The 23,221-nt window shown below is 46.9% G+C and overlaps 1 protein-coding gene across 2 annotated transcripts in view; it reads left to right on the top strand.

The window, feature by feature from the left end:
- Positions 1 to 23,221, top strand: part of ELOA (elongin A) — a 65,514-nt gene that overhangs the window by 25,244 nt on the left and 17,049 nt on the right. For both annotated transcript variants that reach the window (XM_073572932.1, XM_073572931.1), the window contains exons 5-7: positions 2,808 to 2,916; positions 3,030 to 3,188; positions 21,612 to 21,709. In XM_073572932.1, the coding sequence (XP_073429033.1) occupies positions 2,808 to 2,916; positions 3,030 to 3,188; positions 21,612 to 21,709 (366 nt within the window). The remainder of the gene's footprint in view (positions 1 to 2,807; positions 2,917 to 3,029; positions 3,189 to 21,611; positions 21,710 to 23,221) is intronic.

Raw genomic sequence — 23,221 nt, 5'->3', positions numbered from 1 at the left:
ATATGTTTTTAATATTTTATCTCATAAATAAATTAGTACACATGAAAATAAGCAATTTTTTAATTTGTCTTATCAGAGAAATACGTTTCTTTATCCATCAGGACTGATCATTCATTCTCAAAATTCTCAGTTCACTGGTAAAATATGTATTCAGCGAAGACAAATTTTTCCATTACAGTAACATAGAATCTTATCAGTGACAGCTGTCATCTCCTATCTCAGTAATGTAACATTCTGTCTTCACCAAATACTGATTTTTCTAGAGAATTGAGAAATTGAGACTACTGCAACCTCCTACTCTCTGGCCTCCCCTCTGGCACCACTCCAATGTGTCCTACAGTCTGCTGCCCGACTAATCCACCTGTCTCCCCGTTATTCCCCATCCTCTCCCCTATGCCAAGCCCTTCATTGGCTTCGTATTGTGCAGAGGCTCCAGTTCAAAACCCTAACTATGACATACAAAGCCATCCACAACCTGTCTCCTCCATACATCTGTGACATGGTCTCCCGGTATTTACCCACACGCAACTTTTGATCCTCTCAAGATCTCCTTCTCTAGTCTGCTCTTATCTCTTCTTCCCTTAACCGCATACAAGACTTCTCCCATGCTTCCCCCATACTCTGGAATTCTCTACCCCAACACCTCAGACTCTCGCCTGCCATGGAAACCTTCAAAAAGAACCTGAAAACCCACATCTTCCAACAAGCCTACAACCTGCAATGATCCTCCTACTGAACCGCCACACGACCAGCTCTATCTTCTCTTACTGTATCCTTACCCATCCCTGTAGACTGTGAGCCCTTGCGGGCAGAGTCCTCTCTCCTTCTGTACTTACGTGTGTCTTGTATTGCTCATGTTTATTGTACTTGTCTATATTTGCCGCTTTTCACATGTAAAGCGCCATGGAATAAATGGAGCTATAAAAATATATAATAATAATAATTTTGGGAATGAATAATCAGTCCAAGTGGAGAAGGAGAGCTCTGCAAAGGAATACGTGGATTTTGTCCGCGCTGCCCAAATGATGAAATTCCAGAGGTTAATAAAGTTTGACAGCGGTTTATTCTACGCGTTTCAAGGTTTTTTGCAACCTCTTCTTCAGGAAATACCACCTGAAGAAGAGGTTGCAAAAAACCTTGAAACGCGTAGAATAAACCGCTGTCAAACTTTATTAACCTCTGGAATTTCATCATTTGGGCAGCGCGGACAAAATCCACGTATTCCTTTGCAGAGCTCTGTTTCAGATAGTCGGTGACCGACTTGTGGATCTGCAGCAGCCCTTATCTATACATGCTTTGAATACCTACTACCAGGTGAGCAGTTTTTTGTCAAACCGCTTACTCTATTTGTGGGATAAGACCCTATATTGCGCTTGTGTCTCCCTCTTTCCTCACAATACAAGTGGAGAAGGAAGCAGATTTCCCTAATAAGATGTATTACAATGTTGCTTATTTTTATGTGTACTATTGATTTATGTAATACAAATTAAAATAACGGTTTCTCTTTAATCATTGGATGACTGTTTGAAAATTCATTTTTATCACAGCACATCATATGTTGTGCAGCCTTAAAGGGTTTGTTCAGTACCCAAACTTTTTTTTTTGCTTTCAAAAACTTTGAAAGTGCATTTAATCTTAACATGAAACAAATGCCCTACCCTCACACCCTTGAGATTTTTTTCCTCAAGTGGTGTTTTTGTACTTTTGCTCAATGTTCTGTATTCAGTTATCTGTTCCCACCCTTTACATTGACCACCTCCCGTTAGTACCTCCAGCTCCTCCTCCATCTCCATGGGAATGGGCAGTGACCCTGAGATAAAAGACACAAGACTGGTCTGATGGTATAAAGTTTATTGTGATGCCCTGTATACTTTTGTGGAATCTCACTTGTGTAAAGATCATGGACCATATTGTCATGTACAAGGTTGATTAGCTCGCTGACTCCAAGCACAAAGGAGACCTCGCTGTGGCCGGCTGAGTCACTCAGCATAGCAGTACTATTTGCAGTATGCGTAGTTTGCAGACAACTTCTTACCACGCATGCTAGCATCATCATATGGAACTTACCATCCACCTCCAGCTTAAGCTTCGCTGTTGTTCTGTACCCATACTGCACATGAAGCTGATGGACTAGACCGAAACGGCATCTTCAAAATAGAGCCACATTGGAAAATTAAGGTCCTGATTCTTAAATACCAATGATATTCTCATCTGTCTTGATGAGGGGGCCTGGTGGAGTCACACATTCCTGATTTGTTGAGAGGTGCACACCTCTTCATGAACCTGGAGCGTCTGTTGAGTGGTGTGCACTTATGCCAGCTACACCAGAAAAATATCTACCCTACAGAATGCCAAAGCTTGTCATTAATTTGACAAGCTGGAGCGTCTTGCCGCCATCCTGCCTCAGCTCTGCCCATTTCGGTGGAGCGGGGAGAAACTTGCGTTAACATTGGCAAAAATTGCCAAATTTTTGCGACTTTTAAAAGCATTTCCGACATTTTTGGGGGTAAAAGCTTTGTTGAATCTGGGCCAGAGGGTATTGCTAAGTTGTCAGAATGACTATTGAGCATCAATCAAGTGTGCTCACCATTAGTAATATAAATATATAATGTTGTGTATGTAGTATAACATTTTATCTGGTCACTCGACATGACACTATTCGATCGACCGTTGCTGTCCTGCACTCATGACATTGTCTCCATTTGTAAAAGGTAGCAATTCAGGTAGTAGTCACTTATTACGAATGGCTGCTGATGCAGTTCCCTGTAACCTTAACTGGTATTTTATTTTGTGTCACTGTTGTGCAGATAGACCAAGTCCCTGTTCTACCTGATATACCATTGCCAACTATCCAGCCAAATTATCGACCTCTTCCATCTATTGACACTGTCCCCTCCATGCTTCATAAGAGGAAAGGTAAGATACCATGACAATAGCGTTGGTTACATTTGGTCTGCAGGACAAATCAGTAATCTCTGGCCACTGGATGGGTGGTTTTTTATGTTTTGTTTTTTTTAATTATTCCCCAGCTCCACTGTACTCTCAAGAGGAGGATGAAGGTAATGGATTTACTGGACGCAGATTAAACTCCAAGATGCAGGTGTATTCTGGATCTAAATCCGCTTACTTGCCAAAGATGATGTCCCTCTACGAGCAGTGCATCCGAGTCCTGGCGAACAACATAGACTGTGAGTACAATGTGTCCTGTGGAGTCAGGCACTTGCTCATATTTGTGCTTATTAATATTGAAATATTCATTCACTTAGGGTATATCTAAAAGATTTGGTATAAAAAAAAAATACTCAAAGTGCTCACAAAATGCGGAAAAAAAGCACCGTGTGTACTGTTGACCGCAACACGCAGATTGTGCACGCAGATTGTTTTAGACACCAGCGTACCCACATGGTTTTTGAAGCAGAATACTCTTCAGGAAAATGTCAGTGGAGTTTTTCTTGAAGCCTCCTCTTTGGCGGCGTCTCCAGACCGCCTGCGAAATGTCCTTGACAATTCTTTCAGCTGTTTCATGGCTTTCAAAGACTATAGCGGCTAAAAGATGTAAAAAATGATGGAACATGAACTCGGCAAGTCGTCTTGATATTGCTGTTCATTATTTCACCTACGGCTCATTGGGGGACGCAGAGACAGTGGGTGTTATGCTGCTGCCACTAGGACGACACTAAGCAAACCAGAAAAAACGTTAGCTCCTCCCCTGCAGTATACACCCCGTCGCTGGATGAGATATCTCCAGTTCATGCTTAGTGTCTGTAGGAGGCACTTGGGTCTGGTTTCAGACCCCACCGTTATTATTTTATTTTTTAATTTTCTGTAAATTTTTATTTTTTAATTAACGGAGTGAAGGGGGCGACGGTTCCTTTCTACGGCCCGCTCTCCCCCAAACCAACAACAGGCAAGCACGTGGAGTAACCCTTCACGTACACTTTCCTGCGACGTTTGGGGCTGATTCCTCTAGCATTGACGATGATGCTTGCGTCCGGAAATCCACGAATATGAGGGCAGCGCACGTAACGGAGAAGACTGGTCAGCGCTTACATAGGCCCTGAATCAGCCCCATAGCTCTCCAACCCCCTATCACAGGGAGGATCGATTGAGCATGGCCCCTTTAAGAACTCCTCCAGCTCTGCTACATCAGCCCTGGAGGATGAGAGCCTGCATGGATGGCCGGACAGCGCTGAGCATTGGAGTAGAGGCATGGGGTCGGGTCCTGTTCCCAGGGAGAAGCGCTGATGTAGCATCAGCGGCGGTGCACCGCCCCCCCCCCCCCTCGGTGCTACCACGGGTAGCCCGACAAATTTAGTCCCCGGCTTTCCGGCCTGCTAGGCCGCAATTTAAATAGCGCCGCCCCGGCCCGCCTACCTCGGGTAGGCTCAAAAATTTAGCCCCTGGCTTTTCCGGCCTACTAGGCCGCAATTTGAATAGTGCCGCCCGCGCTATTGGCGCCGCCCCCTCGCCTTGGCGCCTCTCATCCTGACGAGACGCGCAATCCTAGTCTCGGGGGCCATATCCTTTTACCTCAGCCTGATCTGGATACGAGCTGTGAGGCGAGCATTCTGCCGGATACCGGGTGACACAGCAAGGCCACCACCATTCCTCCCGGGGGACACGGCATAGGACCGGGTAATCTGCATATGCCCTCAGATTAAAGCTTAACCCCTTCCCGGCACGTTCCCTGCAGCTGCAGCAGACTCTGCCGTTAACCCTTTCAGGAGCGCTATGTCTCAATCTAAGGAAGCGAAACGGACTGCTAAAAAGCACACTGCGTTTTTTACCGTGTGTACCTCTTGCAAGTATGGCTTAACTAGTGCACAGACTAATCCGTTATGCACTGACTGCGACCCGGCCTGCGCCCCGACCTGCGTTCAATCGCCCCTCGCCGCCGCTGCTGACGGGTCTCCTGTGTTTAGTACCCCTGAGTGGGCTGCGTCCCTGTCACGGTCGGTGGAGTCTCTGACCCAGGCTATATTCTCCCTCCGGGAGGGCTCTTTAAGCCAGAAGGCGTCCTTACCCCCCGAGGAAGGCTCTGGCGTCGAACGGGAACCGTCCACCAGCAGGGACCGTACTCGTTCAAGGGACGGTCAAGGCTCTAGAAAGCGGACCCATGACGCTTCCCCTAGCCCCGTTCGCGCCTCTGCATCTGCGACTCCTGTCTCTCGCTCTCCCTCTCCTGGAGTTCTCAGCGAGCACGACTCTGAATTTGATTCTGACACGTCTGCCCCTCAGAATCCCCCAACTGATCAGGACTCGCTTGATTCTCTTATAGAATCAGTTAACAGGATTCTGAAGTTGGATGAGGAGAATGTTCCCGCTCCAGCACATCCTGTTTCACTTAAGAAAACCAAGTGTGTGCGCAGGTTATTTACCAGCCATCCGGACTTTAAGGAAATTGTCCAGCAACATAGGGATTGTCCGCATAAGCGGTTCACAGGGTAAAAGTCTATTCAGGCTAAATACCCTTTTGATCCAGACCTAATGAAAGATTGGTTACAGTCCCCTCCGTTAGACCCGCCTGTATCGCGTCTGGCTTCAAAAACGCTTCTGTCCGTGTCTGAGAGTTCCTCGATAAGAAACCCCTCCGATCGTCAGATTGACTACCTTGCCCGTTCAGTTTTTGAAGCTTCAGGAGCAGCGCTTTTTCCATCTTTCGCGGCAATTTGGGTCACGAAAGCAATGGCCGCTTCGGCAGAGGTCTTGATTACTTCCTTCCAGGGCACCAATCTTCCTCCGGAAGCAACCATGGTCACCAGGCAGATAATTCACGCAGCGGTCTTTGTAGTGGATGCCTCTTTTGATGCCACCTATTGCGCTGCTCAAACTTCCGCTAACGCGATCTCTATTAGAAGAGCCCTATTGCTCCGCGACTGGCGGGCGGATGCCGCATCTAAAAGATCCTTGACTTCTCTACCCTTTCAAACGGGTCGTCTTGTTGGAGAGAAACTAGATCAGCTCATTTCTGATGCTACCGGGGGGAAAAGTAAATTCCTCTCTCAACAAAAGCTGCTCCGCCGTTTCGCAACCAACAGCTGACGCGCTTTCGTTCCTTTTGCAACAACTCCGGTTGGTCATCCTCTACCTTCTCTTCCAGATCAGGTCCGTCTCCGCGCGGAGACAGAGGCTCCCAGGTCTCGTACAGACCTAACCGCCCTTGGAAACCCAGACGTAGGGCTTCTGGTTCCAAGGGAGCCAGGTCTCATAGATCTACCCAATGACTTGTTGCGGTATCCGGCGGACGCCGACAAAGTAGGCGGCCGCCTACTTTCCTTCAGCCACACCTGGCTCGCGGTCATCCACGACAAGTGGGTCAGGGAGCTGGTGTCCTCAGGATACAAGATAGAGTTTTCCTCTCCCCCTCCAGCTCGCTTTTTCCTTTCCTCTCCGCCCAAGGGAAAGACAAGAGCCTTCCTTCGGGCTGTTCAGGCCCTCTTAAAGGACGGAGTCATCATTCCGGTCCCTCATCATGAGAGGTTCAGAGGATTTTATTCAAACCTTTTTGTGGTTCCAAAGAAAGACGGCACGATACGACCCATTCTGGATCTCAAACTGTTAAATCAGTTTGTCACAGTTCGGCGATTCCGAATGGAGTCTCTCCGGTCTGTGGTCGCTTCCATGGAAAAAGGAGAGTTCCTAGCATCCATCGACATCAAGGAAGCTTACCTTCACATTCCGATCTGCCCGTCTCACCAGCAGTTCCTGCGTTTTGCAATTCACGAGGAACACTTCCAGTTCGTGGCCTTGCCTTTCGGACTCGCCACTGCCCCCAGGGTCTTTACCAAGGTCATGGCGGCTGTCATGGCCATTCTCCACTCTCGGGGAGTAGTAGTGTTACCGTATCTGGACGACCTGCTCATCAAGGGTCCGTCCCTTTCAGCCTGCGAAGAATCTGTGGAGATAACAGTAAATACACTTTCACGCCTGGGGTGGAAGATAAACTTCGCAAAGTCTTCCCCGAAACCGGCTCAGCAAATTTCCTTTTTAGGAATGATCTTGGACACTTCCCGCGGGTTGGTCATTCTCCCTCAGGAAAAGACGCAAGCCTTACAACAGGCAGTGCAGGCTCTTTCCCGTCCAGCTTCTCACTCCATTCGTTTCAGCATGAGAGTTCTCGGGAAAATGGTGGCTGCCATGGAAGCAGTTCCGTTTGTACAGTTCCATCTCCGTCCCTTACAACACGCGTTGCTGTCAGCTTGGGACAAGAACCCGTTCTCCCTGGACCGTCGGATCCTTCTGTCCCTGCTGGTCAGGCAAGCCCTCAAGTGGTGGACTCTGAGGTCCTCCCTGAATTAAGGGAGGTCTTTTCTCCCAGTAAGATTGTTGGTAGTAACCACCGACGCAAGCCTTCTCGGCTGGGGTGCGGTCTTTTGTCACCACACGGCACAGGGTCGTTGGTCAACCCGAGAATCACGTCTCCCCATCAACATTTTGGAGATACGAGCGATCAGATTTGCTCTACGGAGTTTCCATCATCTCGCAGGTCACCCCATCAGGATCCAAACAGACAAAGCCACGGCTGTAGCGTATATCGACCGCCAGGGAGGTACCCGGAGCAGGATGGCCATGCACGAAGTGAGTCACATCCTCCATTGGGCCGAGACCAACCATTCACCCATCTCAGCAATTCACATCCCCGGCGTAGAAAATTGGGCGACAGATTTTCTCAGTCGCCAAGGCATTGCCTCAGGAGAGTTGTCTCTTCATCCGAAGTCTTTCACCAGATCTGTCTTCGTTGGGGGACTCCGGATGTGGACCTCATGGCCTCCAGGCTAAACAACAAGGTGTCTCGGTTCATTGCCCGATCGCGCGATCCATGCGCCATCGGAGCGGACGCCCTAGTTCTGCTATGGCACCGGTTCTGGCTCCCGTACATTTTTCCCCCTTTTCCCTTGATTCCGAGGGTCATCAAGAAGATCAGAGCGGAGGGGGTACCAGTGATCCTAGTCGCGCCCGATTGGCCGCGCCGAGCATGGTATGCAGAACTAGTACAGCTAGTCGCCGACGTCCCCTGGTGACTTCCAGATCACATGAATCTACTCACAGGGCCCGATTTACCACCAGAGCTCCGAGGCCCTGTCTTTGACGGCGTGGCCGTTGAATCCCTGGATTTTAGCACAGGCTGAGTTCTCTCACGACGTGATTTCCACCATGATTAGTGCTAGGAAACCTGTGTCCATGCGCATCTATCACCGCTCCTGGAAAACCTTCTTTTCGTGGTGCAAGGATCATGGTCGATCCCCTCTGGTGTTCTCCATTCCGGCCATATTGGAATTCCTTCAATCCGGATTAAAGTCAGGACTTGCGCTTAGCTCGCTCAAGGGCCAAATTTCAGCCTTGTCAGTGCTTTTCCAACTCAAAATTGCCACCAAACTTCAGGTCAAGACGTTCATTCAGGGAGTCTCCCATGTAGCGCCTCCTTATAGAAGGCCATTGGAATCATGGGACCTAAATCTGGTTCTTGGGGCCTTACAGGAGGCTCCTTTCGAACTGCTGCATGACGAGTCACTGACCGTCCTCTCTTGGAAGGTGGTCTTTCTTGTGGCAATTATGTCAATTAGACGAGTTTCGGAATTGGCGGCACTGTCCTGCCGTTCTCCATTCTTGAATTTTCATCAGGACAAGGCAGTTCTCAGGACGTCCCCGTCCTTCCTACCCAAGGTCGTCTCCTCTTTCCATCCCAACGAGGAAATCGTTTTGCCTTCCTTTTGTTCGGCGCCAGTCCATCGCATTGAGAAGGCCCTCCACACCCTGGATGTGGTTAGGGCTCTGAGATGGTACATCTCTCGGACGGCTCCCTTCCGCAAGTCAGATGTCCTGTTCATACTTCCTGAGGGGCATAGGAAGGGTCTAGCCGCTTCAAAAGCAACGCTTGCCAGGTGGATTCGCTTGGTGATTCAGGAATCCTACCGTGTCAGGAACGCGCCTGTCCCAGCAAGGGATTAAGGCGCACTCTACCTGGTCAGTGGGCACCTCTTGGGCCATTCGGCACCAGGCCTCGGCAGAACAGGTCTGCAAGGCTGCGACTTGGTCCAGTCTGCATACTTTTACCAAACATTACCAAATTCATTCTCAGGCCTCTGCGGATGCAGCTCTCGGCAGACACATCCTGCAATCGGCAGTACCTCAGCATTGACTCAGTCGTACATGGGGTATTAGCAGATGTATGCTCCCCACCCAGGGACTGCTTTAGTACGTCCCACTGTCTGTGTCCCCCAATGAGGCGTAGGAGAAATAGGGATTTTTGTGTACTCACCGTGAAATCCTTTTCTCCTAGCCATTCATTGGGGGACACAGCACCCACCCTGTTTAGCCTACTGGCTCATTGTAACATTCTTAGGTTGTGACATAGTTATTGTTGACTGTTTAAGCTCCTACTGCTTTTTTCCCTGAACTGGAGAAATCTCATCCAGCGAGAGGGTGTATACTGCAGGGGAGGAGTTAACTTTTTTTCTGGTTTACTTAGTGTCCTCCTAGTGGCAAGCAGCATAACACCCACTGTCTCTGTGTCCCCCAATGAATGGTTCGGAGAAAAGGATTTTATGGTGAGTGCTCAAAAATCCCTATTTTCATTGCAATCCACAATTGCTGTGCCCAGGCTGCGGATTCTTCTGTTGCAGAAACGCATCCGCAGCGTTTCATGTGCGGATGGTGCCCAGGGTCTGGAGGAGAAGACACTGTCCTCCATGCCCTGGGTACCATATTCTTGTAAAAAATAGAATTAAAATGAAAAATAGGGATATACTCACCCTCTGTCGGCCCCCGGAGTTCTCCCGGCCCTAATTGGCGCTGCCAGCAACTTCTGTTCCCAGGGATGCGTTGCGCGATTGACCTCTGATGACATCATGGTCACGTGACCGCTACGTCAACAGAGGTCATTCGCGCAAGGCATCCCTGGGAATGGAACTTCCTGGCAGCGCCACTGAGGGCCGGGAGGACTCCGGGGTCCGACAGAGGGTGAGTATATCCCTATTTTTTATTTTTATTTTTTTTTATTATTATTATTTTTAACACTCTATCTTTTACTATTGATGCTGCATAGGCAGCATCAGTAGTAAAAAGTTGGTCACACTTGTCAAGCACTATACTTGACAAGTGTGACCAACCTGGCAATCATGTTTCCAAGCGATGCTTCAAATCTCTTGCAAAAGCTCTAGCATTTTGCAAGCTAAAAGTTTTGTGGGAAAACGCATGCAAATTCTTATTCTTATGCACCTGACCACGACCTTACACCTGAGATGAGAGCACACCCCTCCCTCAGGAGTGGGCTGTTGCCATGTCACAGTCGGTCTCTGATCTGACAGAGTGTATAACAGTCCCTGGTCCTGGATCGTCTTTTACATCTGTCTACCGCCACCAGTGCTCCGTATGCCTCTCACGGGGATTCGTATGCACCTGACCACGACCTTACGCCTGGGATGAGAGCACACCCCTCCCTTCGGAGTGGGCTGTTGCCATGTCACAGTCGGTCTCTGATCTGACAGAGTGTATCACAGTCCCTGGTCCTGGATCGTCTTTTACATGTCTATCGCCACCAGTGCTCCGAATGCCTCTCACTGTGATTCGTATGCACCTAACCACAACCTTCACAGGTACAGATCGAGCACAAACCACAGGACAGCGGGCTCTTTCCAGTTCCCGTTTTGGATGCCCTCCTCTCCCCAGGCCCCCTCCACAGAGGCGATCTTTGGGTCGGATGCGGATTCCCAGTCTGAGTCCATTTCGGACCAAGTCTCAAAGACACAGGGTATGGTCAATAGTCTTATCTTGGCAGTTATCAGAACCCTAAATCTCAAGGAGAACGAGCCAGATGCTCAGGAGCACTCTGTTTCCCTCAAGCGGGTAAAACGTCTCTCCCGAACTTTCTCCTATGACAGGGAATTGGAAGCTATCGTGGCTAAACTCTGGGAACATCCTGAAAAGCGCTTCCCAGGAAAGAAGCAGCTAGACATTCTTTATTCCTTGATCTCGTTGGTAAATGGGCAGAGTCCCCTAAAGTGGACCCACCGGTTTCTCGCCTGTCTTCCAAGACAGTCTTGTCTGTGCCAGACGGTGTGTCTCTTAGGGACACTATGGATAGGCAGATTGAGTCTTCGTCCCATCTTTGCATCCGCCTAGTGGCAAAGTTCATGTCTGCCAGGGCATCCTAGTGGCAACTTCTCTGGATGACATGGCGGATTTGGCAAACGAGATTGCCCATTCCGGCAAATATCTTTTGACCGCCTCTTTGCATGCGGCCTGTTGCTCCGCTGGGTAGAACAGCAACATCATTACTGTGTGCCGCATCCTCTGGTTGAAGATCCATCCTCAGAAAAAAAAAAATCAAGAATCAACTTTTTTCTTCCCTCCCTGGAGGACGTTTCTTTCTGTTTCGTTTGCTAAGACATCCGTCGCAGGTGCCAGAGGTTCGTCAGGCCGTCTCTTCCCTGCTACACTCAGGGGTAATCATACCCTTTTCCCGGAACAATCGCTTTTCAGGGTTCTACTCTAATCTTTTCGTAGTCCCGGAGAAAGTCGGATCTCTCCATCTGATTTTAGATTTCAAACGATCAAATCCTCAGGTTCGGATCCGTCATTTCAAGATGGAGTCCCGCCTAGGCTGCGACCAGAGTCTTCAGTTCACCTTAGACACTCCGGCTCGTCTCGTCTAGATCATCAACAGAGAGAAGTTCTCCCTCACCCCAGCCCAGCATCTGATGTTTGTGGGAATGAGGTTTGACATGGCACAAGCCTTGTCTTCTTTCCAAAGGTGAAGTTCTTATCCCTCTGCTGAGGGATCCAAACTCTAAGCGACCAGCTTCTCTCTCCCTGCAATACAGTATGAGAGTTCTGGGGAAGATAATTACTGCCATGGAGACATCTCCCTTTGCCCAGTTTCAGACCGGTTCTCTTCAGCTGGCCCCCGTGTCGGCTTGGGACAAGAGGATCGCTTCCCTGGACCTTAGAGGGAGGCAGTCTCTGACCTGGCGGACGTTATTAGCGTCAGTCCTTCGAGGGAGGTCCTTCCACCCTCTCTGGTGGCAGGTCGTCACTACTGACGCCAGTCTCCTCGGTTGTGGAGCGTTTTTTTCTTCATCATTCAGCACAGGGTCGATGGAATTCCTAAATAGCCGCTCTCTCTTTCAATCTCCTAGAGATCAGGGCAATTTTTTCTTCTTGCCCTTTGCCGCTGATAGTCCTTCCTAGCAGGCCAGTAGGTCTGTATAAAATCGGACAACGTCATTGCCGTAGCTTAAAATATCAAGGAGGGACTCGCAACAAACAAGTGTTGGCAGAGGTAGCAAGGATTCTGCGATGGGCGGAGCGTCTCGATCCCGTCATATCAGCCGTACACACTCCTGAGGTGGAAACTTGGGCAGCCTATTTTCTGAGTCTTTAGGGTCTCGCACCGGGCGAGTGGTCTTTCTTTTCTGCCATTTTCAATCAAATGAAGGCTCCAAGAAAGAATTTTACGGTGAGTACCAAAAATCCTTCTTTTGAGGCACAGTGCAAAGCTCAGAAGGGAAGGAGTGCCGTATTACAGTGCTGATTTTGCTTCACTGATTTGAGGGTGCCATGTTACATTGGCAAAGACCCTGAAGTGCCAGAACAGCAGAACCACCCCCCATAAGTGACCCCATTTTACAAACTACACCTCTCAATGTTTTCACCTAGGGGTGCAGTGATTGTATTGACAACACAGGTGTTTCACAGAATTTTATACAATTGGGCAGTGAAGAAAAAATAATTTTCATTTTTACCACCAAGATTGTGTTGTCCCCAAATTTTATATTTTCATACTTTGAAATGTGTAAAAATGTCATCAAAATTTGCCCCACAATTTCTGCTGAAAGTAGAAATACCCAACATGTGGATGTACAGTACTGCTTAGCCACACAGAGAGACTAGGGAGGAATGGAGCCCTATTTTCCTCCTGGAGCGCAAATTTTCCTAGATTAGTTTGCGGATTCCACATAAAGAGCCCCTAAGTGTTAGAAAAGCAGAATCCCCCCTCAAGTGACCTCATTTTGGAAATTATACCCATTTGGGAATTTATCTACAGATGTAGTGACTATTATGGTTGTTTTCTAGTAAGAAGCAGTAGTGGATATTGCTGAGTGATAATTGCAAACTTCCATTGCCATCACCAGTACATTATGCCCAGCTCATGCTTCTGGATATATGCACCTGTAAATTAGGTGGACTCTCATCACTACAGAAATGCCAAACGTGGACACTGTGGTTAAGACACACTAGTGCTCAGAAGGGAAGGGGGGGCATTTGGATTTGGGAGAGGAGAATTTGCTGAATTTCTTTTGAGGGACAAGGAGCCATTTCGCTTTTCCCAGAGCCTTTGTGCTACCCATAACGTGGAAGCCCCCCTATATTTCCTTTAACCCATGACAGACCTGAGTGGGGGATTGGCTTTTTTTGTGGATTGAGTTGAAGCTTTTATTATTTTATTATGTTATTTTATATAACATCTACAATCACCTTTATCTGGCGCTCTACGCTGAGCACTTTGGGGTTTCCATCTAAATCTCTGGGTGACATGACAGATGAAACCCCCAAGGGATCCATTCACCTAAACGAGACAGCAGAGTTACTCTGGACTCCGTCTGGCCTCTGTTCAGCGTTATTCTTTTCAGAAGTGCAGAAAACTGTGGCCGACCACACTTTAATGCTCCTCTAAAAAGATATTGCTGCATCACAGATCCTTTGGCTTCCACAGTGCCTCAATCTGCCTCATTATAGGGAATCTTCTGCCGAGGGTTCCGTCTGAATCAGAGATTTTCACGGAAACCCTGATGCAAGCGCCTCAGCGCAGGATAAATGTGAGCCGATCCTTACTGCGATCTTTGGGAGGCAAAATGAACAAATCAACAGCAGGTGAAGAATTGGCTTTATTAATTTTTTTTACGCCGTTCCTCATGCAGCACAAGTAATGAGACGACTGTATTCTTCAGGTCGGTGCGATCACAGCGATACCAGATTTATATCGGGTTTTTATGTTTGGCTGCTGTTACACTTTTTAATAACTTGTTTTAACTTTTTTACATTGTTCCACTATGGGACATCATCCTTATACTGACAAGTCGGGCATCAGAGCAGATTCTGACAGGCAGGATGGAGTCGTGTCAGCTCCTGTACTTGGAAGGTGGCTTGTGAGCACCTGCTCTGAAGGACTCCACCGCCATTTTTAGCGGCCGGGGGTCACCATGGACAGCGGCATGAGAAGGGGTTAAACGTCTGCGATCAGTGCTAGCACCGAATGTGGGCGTTCCTGCATGGTGTCAGCTCTCACATAGAGCTGGCACCAGCACACGATCGCCACGGCGCTCAGCATGAGCCCGCGCGATCGTGGTGCCGTACTTATGCTATCTCTATCTTTGCACATTTTTAACATCAAAAAAACTTGGATTTCTTTTCTGCATTTTATTCTGGTACATGTAACACGGACGGCACATGATTGTCATCCTTGTGCACATGTGTGACACGCAATTCATCAGTGCGGCCGGAAAAAAATAACATGTCTACAGGTTTTCCCCATATGGACGCACGGTCCATATGAAAACACTGACATGTGCACGGGACCATAGATTAAAATGGGTGTGTTTGTCAGTGTGTGCAGTTTGTATGAAAATGGACGTGTGACGGAGGTCTTAGGTAAAGTTGTGCATAATATTTGAGAGAAAAGGGCCTTGTGTGTACAAAGAAGTCTTGGATCTGTGAGTCCAGCTCATGAAAAATGAGAGCAAAAGTGTTGTGTGTCTATTTTTATATATATATATATATATATATATATATATATATATATGTCGACCGTATTTTTCAGACTATAAGACGCACCGGACCATAAGACGCACCCCAAATTTTCAGAAGGAAAATAGGGAAAAAAATAATAATGTGTCAAATGGGGGTCCGTCTTACAGTCCGAATTCAGATTACCAGGGAAGGGATCCGACACAGGTGGAGGAGTGGTCGTTTGGTGTTCCAGGCTGGTGCGGTGGCCTCTAGGAAATCCCATCCCAAGCTGGTGCGGTGGCGGCTTTGTGCTGGGGCAGGGGTGCTGGGCAAGGGGGTGTGCTGGGGGCACTGTGCTGGGGAAGGGGGCCTGTGCTGAGGGAAGGGGGCCTGTGCTGAGGCAAGGGGGCTGTGCTGGGGGTGCTGTGCTGGGGACACTGTGCTGGGGGGCATCGTGCTGTGCTGGGGGGCATCATGCTGTGCTGGGGGCACTGTGCTGGAGGCTGTGCTCAGGTGCAGGGGCGGAGGCTCCTCAGGCATTTCCCCAAAGCCCGGAGGCCCCCGCACATCTGTTGCTGCCATGTTGTGGTGGCCTCCGGGAACATCAACATGGACGCCGGGAAGATGGATGCCGGTCCGGGGACGGCACATGCTCAGGTTCAGATCTCGTCCCGAGATCTCGGGAGATGAGATCTCTGGACGAAATCTTGTTGCCGAGATTTGCATCTCGTCTCCCGAGATCTCGGGAAGAGATCTGATCCTGAGCATGCGCCGTCCCCGGACCGGCAGCCGTCTTTCCGGCGTTCATGTTCCCGGAGGCCACCGCAACATGGCAGCAAGCCAGCAACGGATGTGCGGGGGCCTCCGGGCTTTGAGGAAATGCCGGTGGAGCCCACCCACGGAGAACAAAAAGCCGCTGCCCCTGCAACGAAGTACAGCCCGCCACCACCACCACACCACAGAGCCACGCCACACACGCCAGGAGTGAGTATATTGCGACCATAAGATGCACCCCCCCACTTTCCCAAAAAATTTTTTGGGAAAAAAAGTGCGTCTTATGGTCCGAAAAATACGGTATGTGTGCGTGTGTGTGTGTGTGTGTGTATATATGTATATATATATATATATATATATATATATGTGTATATATATATATATATATATAATGGTGGTCCAAAAGTAGGTGGACAGTATGTGTAATAGGGTTATGAAGGGGGAGATTTATCAAACATGGTCTAAAGTGAGACTGGCTTAAATGAGCTTTATTTCCAACAAGATGGGGCCCCTCCACATTATTCAAGAGTAGTCCGCGAGTTTCTTGATAAAACATTTCCTAATAAATGGATTGGCCGAAGAGGCCCACTTGATTGGCCGGCATGTTCACCAGAGTTGACCCCAATGGATTTTTTTCTTTTGGGGAGTACTCAAGGACAAAGTTTATAGTCGAAAACCAAAAAGTGTCAGTGATTTGAAAAATTACATAAGAGATGCATTTCAAGAAATTAATACCCGAATAGACTTGTGCAAAAATGTTTGTCGAGGCAGACGTCAAAGCTGTGCAAATTGTGATGGAAAACAGTTTGAGTACTTGCGTTGATAAAATTTAAGGGCTTTTGTATTATTGTTCAGAATAAAACTTAATTGTCAATGTTATGCTTGTGTTAGTAAATATAATTTTACATATAAATCAAAATAAATGTTATTATTTTGTGTCCACCTACTTTTGGACCACCCTGTGTATGTATGTGTATGTATATGTGTGTATATATATATATATATATATAACGCCTTATGTCTGTAACCGAAATCCCGCTTTGCTGATTGGTCGTGGCCACCAGGCCGCAACCAATCAGCAACAGGCGCAGTCCGCAATTAGCAGGACGCACGCTACCGTGCCGTCGGGAGATCAGCGGCGCTAGCCGCTGATCTCCCGACTGTTGCCGCGGGTCATCTCCGGGCGTCAGCGGCGACGCAGCCAGAGATGCCTGGCGCTAGCCGGTACCCAGGGTCCGGAGGAGAAGAGACTCCTTCGGACTCTCGGTACCATAAACGTGTAAAAAATAGAATTAAAGTAAAAAATAGTGATCTACTCTCCTTCCGACAGCCCCCGGAATCTGTCCCTCCTTTCCACGCTGCCGGCATCTTCCGTTCCCAGTACTGCTTTGCGCGAAATACCGCTCATGACGTCATGCTCTCGCGAGAGGACGTCAGCAGCGGTCTTTGGCGCAAAGCAGTACTGGTAACGGAAGATGCTGGCAGCGTGGAGAGGAGGGACAGATTCCGGGGGCCGTCGGATAGTAAGTATATCACATTTTTTATTTTAATCTGCTGCTGGCCATATTCTAGAGTACCCGATGCTTTTAGAATCGGGCCAGCAGCTAGTGTGTGTGTATATGCACATATATATGTGTGTATGTATGTATGTATGTGTATATATATATATATATATATATATATATATGAATCAGGATTTTATTACAGAAAAGCAGCGCTGAGATCTGATCATATGGCAAAAGATTCAGTACAAAGGCTCGTTCAGCCTTCAGTTTTTTTGACTTAGGGCTTATACTCACTTGCGAGAAACTCGGACGGATCTCACACATCAATACCCGGCACTGCCGCCGGCACTCAAGACCGGAGCGTTCAGCTGCATAGAAATACATGCAGCTAAACGCTCCGATCCAAGTGCCGGCGGCAGTGCCAGGTATTGACGTGCGAGACTCGTCCGAGTTTCTTGCGAGTATGAGCCCATATGAGGAAAAACGGACCGAGTGTCATTAGCGTTTGGTCAGATTTTCAGCAGTTTTTTTTCACAGGTGAGAAAAAAAAAGGTTCTCCACCTTCTCCTATTAGTTAGGCTGAGTTCACACGTGGCGTTTTTTTCGCGTTTCCGCGGCGGTTTTAACCGCGAAAAATAAGCATCCCATGCATTCCTATGGGATTCCGCAATGCTGTGCTAATGCTGCGGTTTTTACCGCGGCGGAATCGCTTCACGGTAAAAACCGCAGCATGCTCATTAATTTTGCGGAATCGCGGTGATCCCGCACCCATAGGAATGCATTGTTCCGCTTACTTCCCGCATGTGGCTGTGCACACCATGCGGAAAGTAAGCAGAACATTTGCGGATGGTACCCACGGTCCGGAGGAGAGGAGACTGTCCTCCGGGCTGTGGGTACCATATCCCTGTAAAAAATAGAATTTAAAATAAAAAATATTGTTATTCTTACCTTCCGACGTCCCTCGCAGCCTTCCGCTTCTCTCCACGCTCTCGTTCCCAGTAATCCTTTGCGAAAATGCCCGCGATGACGTCCGTTCTCGCGGGATCGCGACGTCATCGCGAATTACCGCGAGACATCGCGATCCCGCGAGAACGGACGTCATCGCGGGCATTTTCGCAAAGGATTACTGGGAACGGCTGCGCGGGACGTCGGAAGGTAAGAATAACACCATTTTTTATTTTTTTTTGCATTTTGTCTTTTACTACTGATGCTGCATAGGCGGCCTCAGTAGTAAAAAGTTGGTCACACTTGTCAAACACTGTTTGACGAGTGTGACCAACCTGTCAATCAGTTCTCCAAGCGATGCTACAGATCGCTTGGAAAACGCTAGCATTTTGCAAGCTAAATACGCTTGCAAAATGCTAGTTTTTCCGCGGGAAAATCGCGGGAATTTAAAATGCGATTTTCCTGCGGAATGGAATTCCGGAATTCTCGCGGTAATTTCCGCGAGAGTTCCGGTACGTGTGAACTTAGCCTTAGTGGAAAACAGACAACACCTGGATGGCATCTGAATGTTGTCCACACACCCTTAGACTTTCATTGCAGAGTTTGATCAATATTGAACATGTCTTCGCTATTTTGCATGAACATTCGGTCCACAAAAAACCAGGGACATGTGAACAGCGTCATAGACTATCATAGGTACAACAAGTGCTAACCATGATTAAATGGATAGCACTTGTACATGAAAAACTGACATGGGAATGAGCCCTTACTTGTATTTTCTTCATTGAAATCCTTAATGTTTGTATACATACACTATGTGCACAAATATTAGACAATTTGTATCTTTGATGATTCATTTTATTCAACTTCTGTGGTGTCAGTAAATCCAAGAGGTTAACAAACCTGAATATTTAAGAAAGTAAAAGTGAGGTTTTGTCTTTCTTAAGAGAATATATGTGTGCATAATTATTACGCAATTAAGTGAAAAATGTAGATTTTTCCCATGTCATTTACAGTTAGGTCCATATATATTTGGACAGAGACAACATTTTTCTAATTTTGGTTCTAGACATTACCACAATGAGTTTTAAACAAAACAATTCAGATGCAGTTGAAGTTCAGACTTTCAGCTTTCATTTGAGGGTATCCAAATTAAAATTGGATGAAGGGTTTAGGAGTTTCAGCTCCTTAACATGTGCCACCCTGTTTTTAAAGGGACCAAAAGTAATTGGACAGAGTAAATAATTGTAAATAAAATGTTCATTTTTAGTTCTTGGTGGAAAACCCTTTGTTGGCAATGACTGACTGAAGTCTTGAACTCATGGACATCACCAGACTCTGTGTTTCCTCCTTTTTGGTGCTGTGCCAGGCCTTCACTGCGGTGGTTTTCAGTTGCTGTTTGTTTGTGGGCCTTTCTGTCTGAAGTTTAGTCAGTAACAAGTGAAATGCATGCTCAGTTGGGTTGAGATCAGGTGACCGACTTGGCCATTCAAGAATATTCCACTTCTTTGCTTTAATAAACTCCTGAGTTGCTTCGGCTTTGTTTTGGGTCATTGGTCGTCGTTTCATACTACAGATGGACAATCAGTTTGGCTGGATCTGAGCACACAGTATGGCTCTGAATACCTCAGAATTTATTCGGCTGCTTCTGTCCTGTGTCACATCAATAAACACTAGTGACCCAGTGTCACTAGCAGCCATGCATGCCCAAGCCATCACACTGCTTCCTTCGTCTTTTACAGATGTGGCATGCTTTGGATCATGAGCTGTACCACGCCTTCGCCATACTTTTCGCTTTCCATCATTCTGGTAGAGGTTGATCTTGGTTTCATCTGTCCAAAGAATGTTCTGCCAGATCTGTGCTGGATTTTTTAGATTTTTTTTTTAGCAAAGTCCAGTCTAGCATTTTGATTCTTGATGCTTATGAGTGGCTTGCACCGTGCAGTGAACCCTCTGTATTTACTTTCATGCAGTCTTCTCTTTATGGTAGATTTGGATATTGATACGCCTACCTCCTGGAGAGTGTTGCTCACTTGGTTGGCTGTTGTGAAGGGGTTTCTCTTCACCATGGAGATTATTCTGCGGTCATCCACCACTGTTGTCTTCCGTGGGCGCCCAGGTCTTTTTGCATTGATGAGTTCACCAGTGCTTGCTTTCTTTCTCAGAATGTACCAAACTGTAGATTTTGCCACTCCTAATGTTGTAGCAATTTCTCGGATGTTTTTTTTCTGTTTCTACAGCTTAAGGATGGCTTGTTTCACCTGCATGGAGAGCTCCTTTGACCAAATGTTTCCTTCACAGCAAAACCTTCCAAATGCAAGCATCACACCTCAAATCAACTCCAGGCCTTTTATCTGCTTAATTGAGAATGACATAATGAAGGGATTGCCCACACCTGCCCATGAAATAGCCTTGGAGTCAATTGTCCAATTACTTTTGGTCCCTTTAAAAACAGGGTGGCACATGTTAAGGAGCTGAAACTCCTAAACCCTTCATCCAATTTTAATGTGGATACCCTCAAATGAAAGCTGAAAGTCTGAACTTCAACTGAATCTGAATTGTTTTGTTTAAAATTCATTGTGGTAATGTCTAGAAACAAAATTAGAAAAATGTTGTCTCTGTCCAAATATATATGGACCTAACTGTATATTCAGCTGTTAAAGAGAGCCTGTCAGCAGTAGTTTACGAAGTAAAGTACAGACAGGGCCATAGTACATACTGATTTAAATGACACGGAAGAAAATCCGGTGCCAGTTGCACTGAGCAATCTACGCATGTGCAGCCACCGACACCATTTTCCTGAAGACTTCCAAGAGCTCAATCTGCGCAAGCGCGGCCTGCGGCTAGGAAGAAATCTACAAAACTGATTTCTTCACCTGAGGCATCATTTTAATCAGTATGACAGCGCCAATATGGCCGTGTCTGCACTTTACTTAGTAAAATGCTGCTGATAGGTTCTTATACAAGTGAGAATAATAACCAAACAGGTCAAAATGTACAAAACACATTTCAAAAAAATATCAGCGACCAGTACAGCAAACCTCTTTTCAGTAAGAGTCATAAGCCTTCCATCTCTGAATCTTGTCAGTTTCTTAAAGGGAATCTGTCACCAGTGTTTTGCTATATAATGCACCATGGCCGACCACAGGAGGTAGTAGTGGCAGACACTATAACAGTTTTTAAAAAAGGGCTGGATGATTTCCTCGATACACATAACGTATGTAACTATGTATGCACCATTGCACCATGGTGTAGTGGAACAGAGCCTGAGTCCAGTAATGTGTCACTAGGCAATATTTTGTTGTTTCAATACAATCAGTGTTTTATCAGCAGCAATTATCACTACAGGACAATTGGCTCCTTCTGGTCCAACCATGCTCCCAGCAATGATTAGCAGCTCTCTGTCACTATACATTGTACACTGAAAGCTGTAGTGTGTACAGGGATATTATACACAGCTCAACAACTGAGCGCTACTAGATATACAGCAGAGAAAACTGTGACTATCATAACTGCTGCACCCAGTAAGCTAAGTGATACATCACCAGAATCAGGGTCGCTGAGAACGAAGCAAGGTGAGCCTGAAATAGGTTGCAGACTGTCACTTGGACTATATCATCAGGGTGTATATTTTGACATATGCTTTTCTTTTTATTTCAGCAATCTATGAGGTAGGAGGTGTACCTTATTCAATGCTTGAGCCAGTTTTGGAGAAGTGCACACCAGAGCAGTTGTACCGGATAGAAGATTGTAATCACGTGAGTTTATTATTCTTGCTAAAAATGCCAAGAATGACTTTTGCTATTTTCTTAATACATGTTGATGTACAGTAAAATATATTGTGGTACCATGTTGGCCTGAAAAAATAATGTAAATACTTTTATGCCCAAAAATGACAAAAGTATTCTAGGAGTGATGCCTTTATTGGCTATCTAGAAAAAATATATTTACAAGCTTTCAGAGCCCAGAGGCTCCTTGTTCAGGCAGGTTTACAAATGAATTACTGATACAAGAGCACAACATTTAACAGATATTACAACAGGACATTTGTGTATAGGGTGAAACAGTGTTGGAAGTGTGCGCCAGAGCTCAAAATTTAAGATGGCAGCCGTCCCCTGTGCTGGTACCCCCCTTCTACTATGTACTGGTTGCATTCTACGTTGACACAGCCAGTGCTTAGCAGAGGGGGCATAGCTGGCACAGGGAGCTGATCTTTGAATCTGAGCAAATGCAGCGAGCGGTAAATGGAGGGGGGGGCACCAGCACAAGGAGCAGGTGCCAGCTTTGTCAGAGTGAACAGCGCAATGAACGCAGTCGGCCAGTCCAAACGGTGAACGCAGTCGGCCAGCCCAAACAGTGAACGCAGTCGGCCTGCCAAGAAGATGAACGCAGTCGGCCAGCCAAGAAGGTGACATCCAAGAAGGTGAATGCAGTCAGCTAACCCTTTTGTGTGGTTCCAAATTTGAATTGGAGCAGATGCAGCCTGTACTTGGCATAGGGAGCTGTCCATCTTGGACTCTGAGGTTCGGCTCAGCTTTCTTAGCCCTACTACCCAAGGACATCTCTCTTAGCCCTATTATCAAGGGACAGCACTCTTTGCCCTACTACCCAGGAACAGCGCTCTTAACCCTACTATTTAGGGATAGTGTTATCAGCCCTACTAAACAGTAACAGCTGTCTTAACCCTGCTGCCCAGGGACAGCTCTCTTTACCCTACTACACAGGGAAATCTCTCCTAGCCATACTCTCCAGGGACAGCTCTCTTAGCCTACTACCCGCAGACACTTTTCTTAGCCATACGGTCCAGGAACAGCCCTCTTATAGCCCATGGACCGTGTATGCATTGCAGTCCATGCTTGTACCCTGTTGCACGCATTTCTGCATGAGCCCTTACAATGTCATTTGGCCCTTTGAAGGCAACTATAATGCTGATGTGGTCCTCCTTGAAGATGAGTTTACACCCCTGATATACAGCAATACCTCGGGGTCAATACATTTACACTGACACAAAATGTATAACTTTTTATGTTTAACTACTTTTTCACAAGAAAAACAAGAAAAATCACTTTTTTTGGTCATCACATTGTAAATCCCTAATATTATTTTTTTCAGTATTTACTGTATTGGATGAAGTGTGATACACCTTTATAGTATGGGTTGTTACGAATGCGGCGATACCGAATTTATGTTTCTGCAGGAGATGGGCTTTGTTCAGATAATCTATTATTATTTAAGCAATGATTTTAGTTTTTTAGAGCACTTAGGCTAGG

The sequence above is a fragment of the Dendrobates tinctorius genome, unplaced genomic scaffold (genome assembly GCF_039654945.1).
Source record: "Dendrobates tinctorius isolate UK_male_01 unplaced genomic scaffold, ASM3965494v1 ptg000007l, whole genome shotgun sequence".
NCBI lineage: Eukaryota > Metazoa > Chordata > Amphibia > Anura > Dendrobatidae > Dendrobates > Dendrobates tinctorius.
The sequence above is the reverse complement of the archived record's forward strand: the minus strand, read 5'-3'. Positions and strand labels throughout refer to the sequence as shown.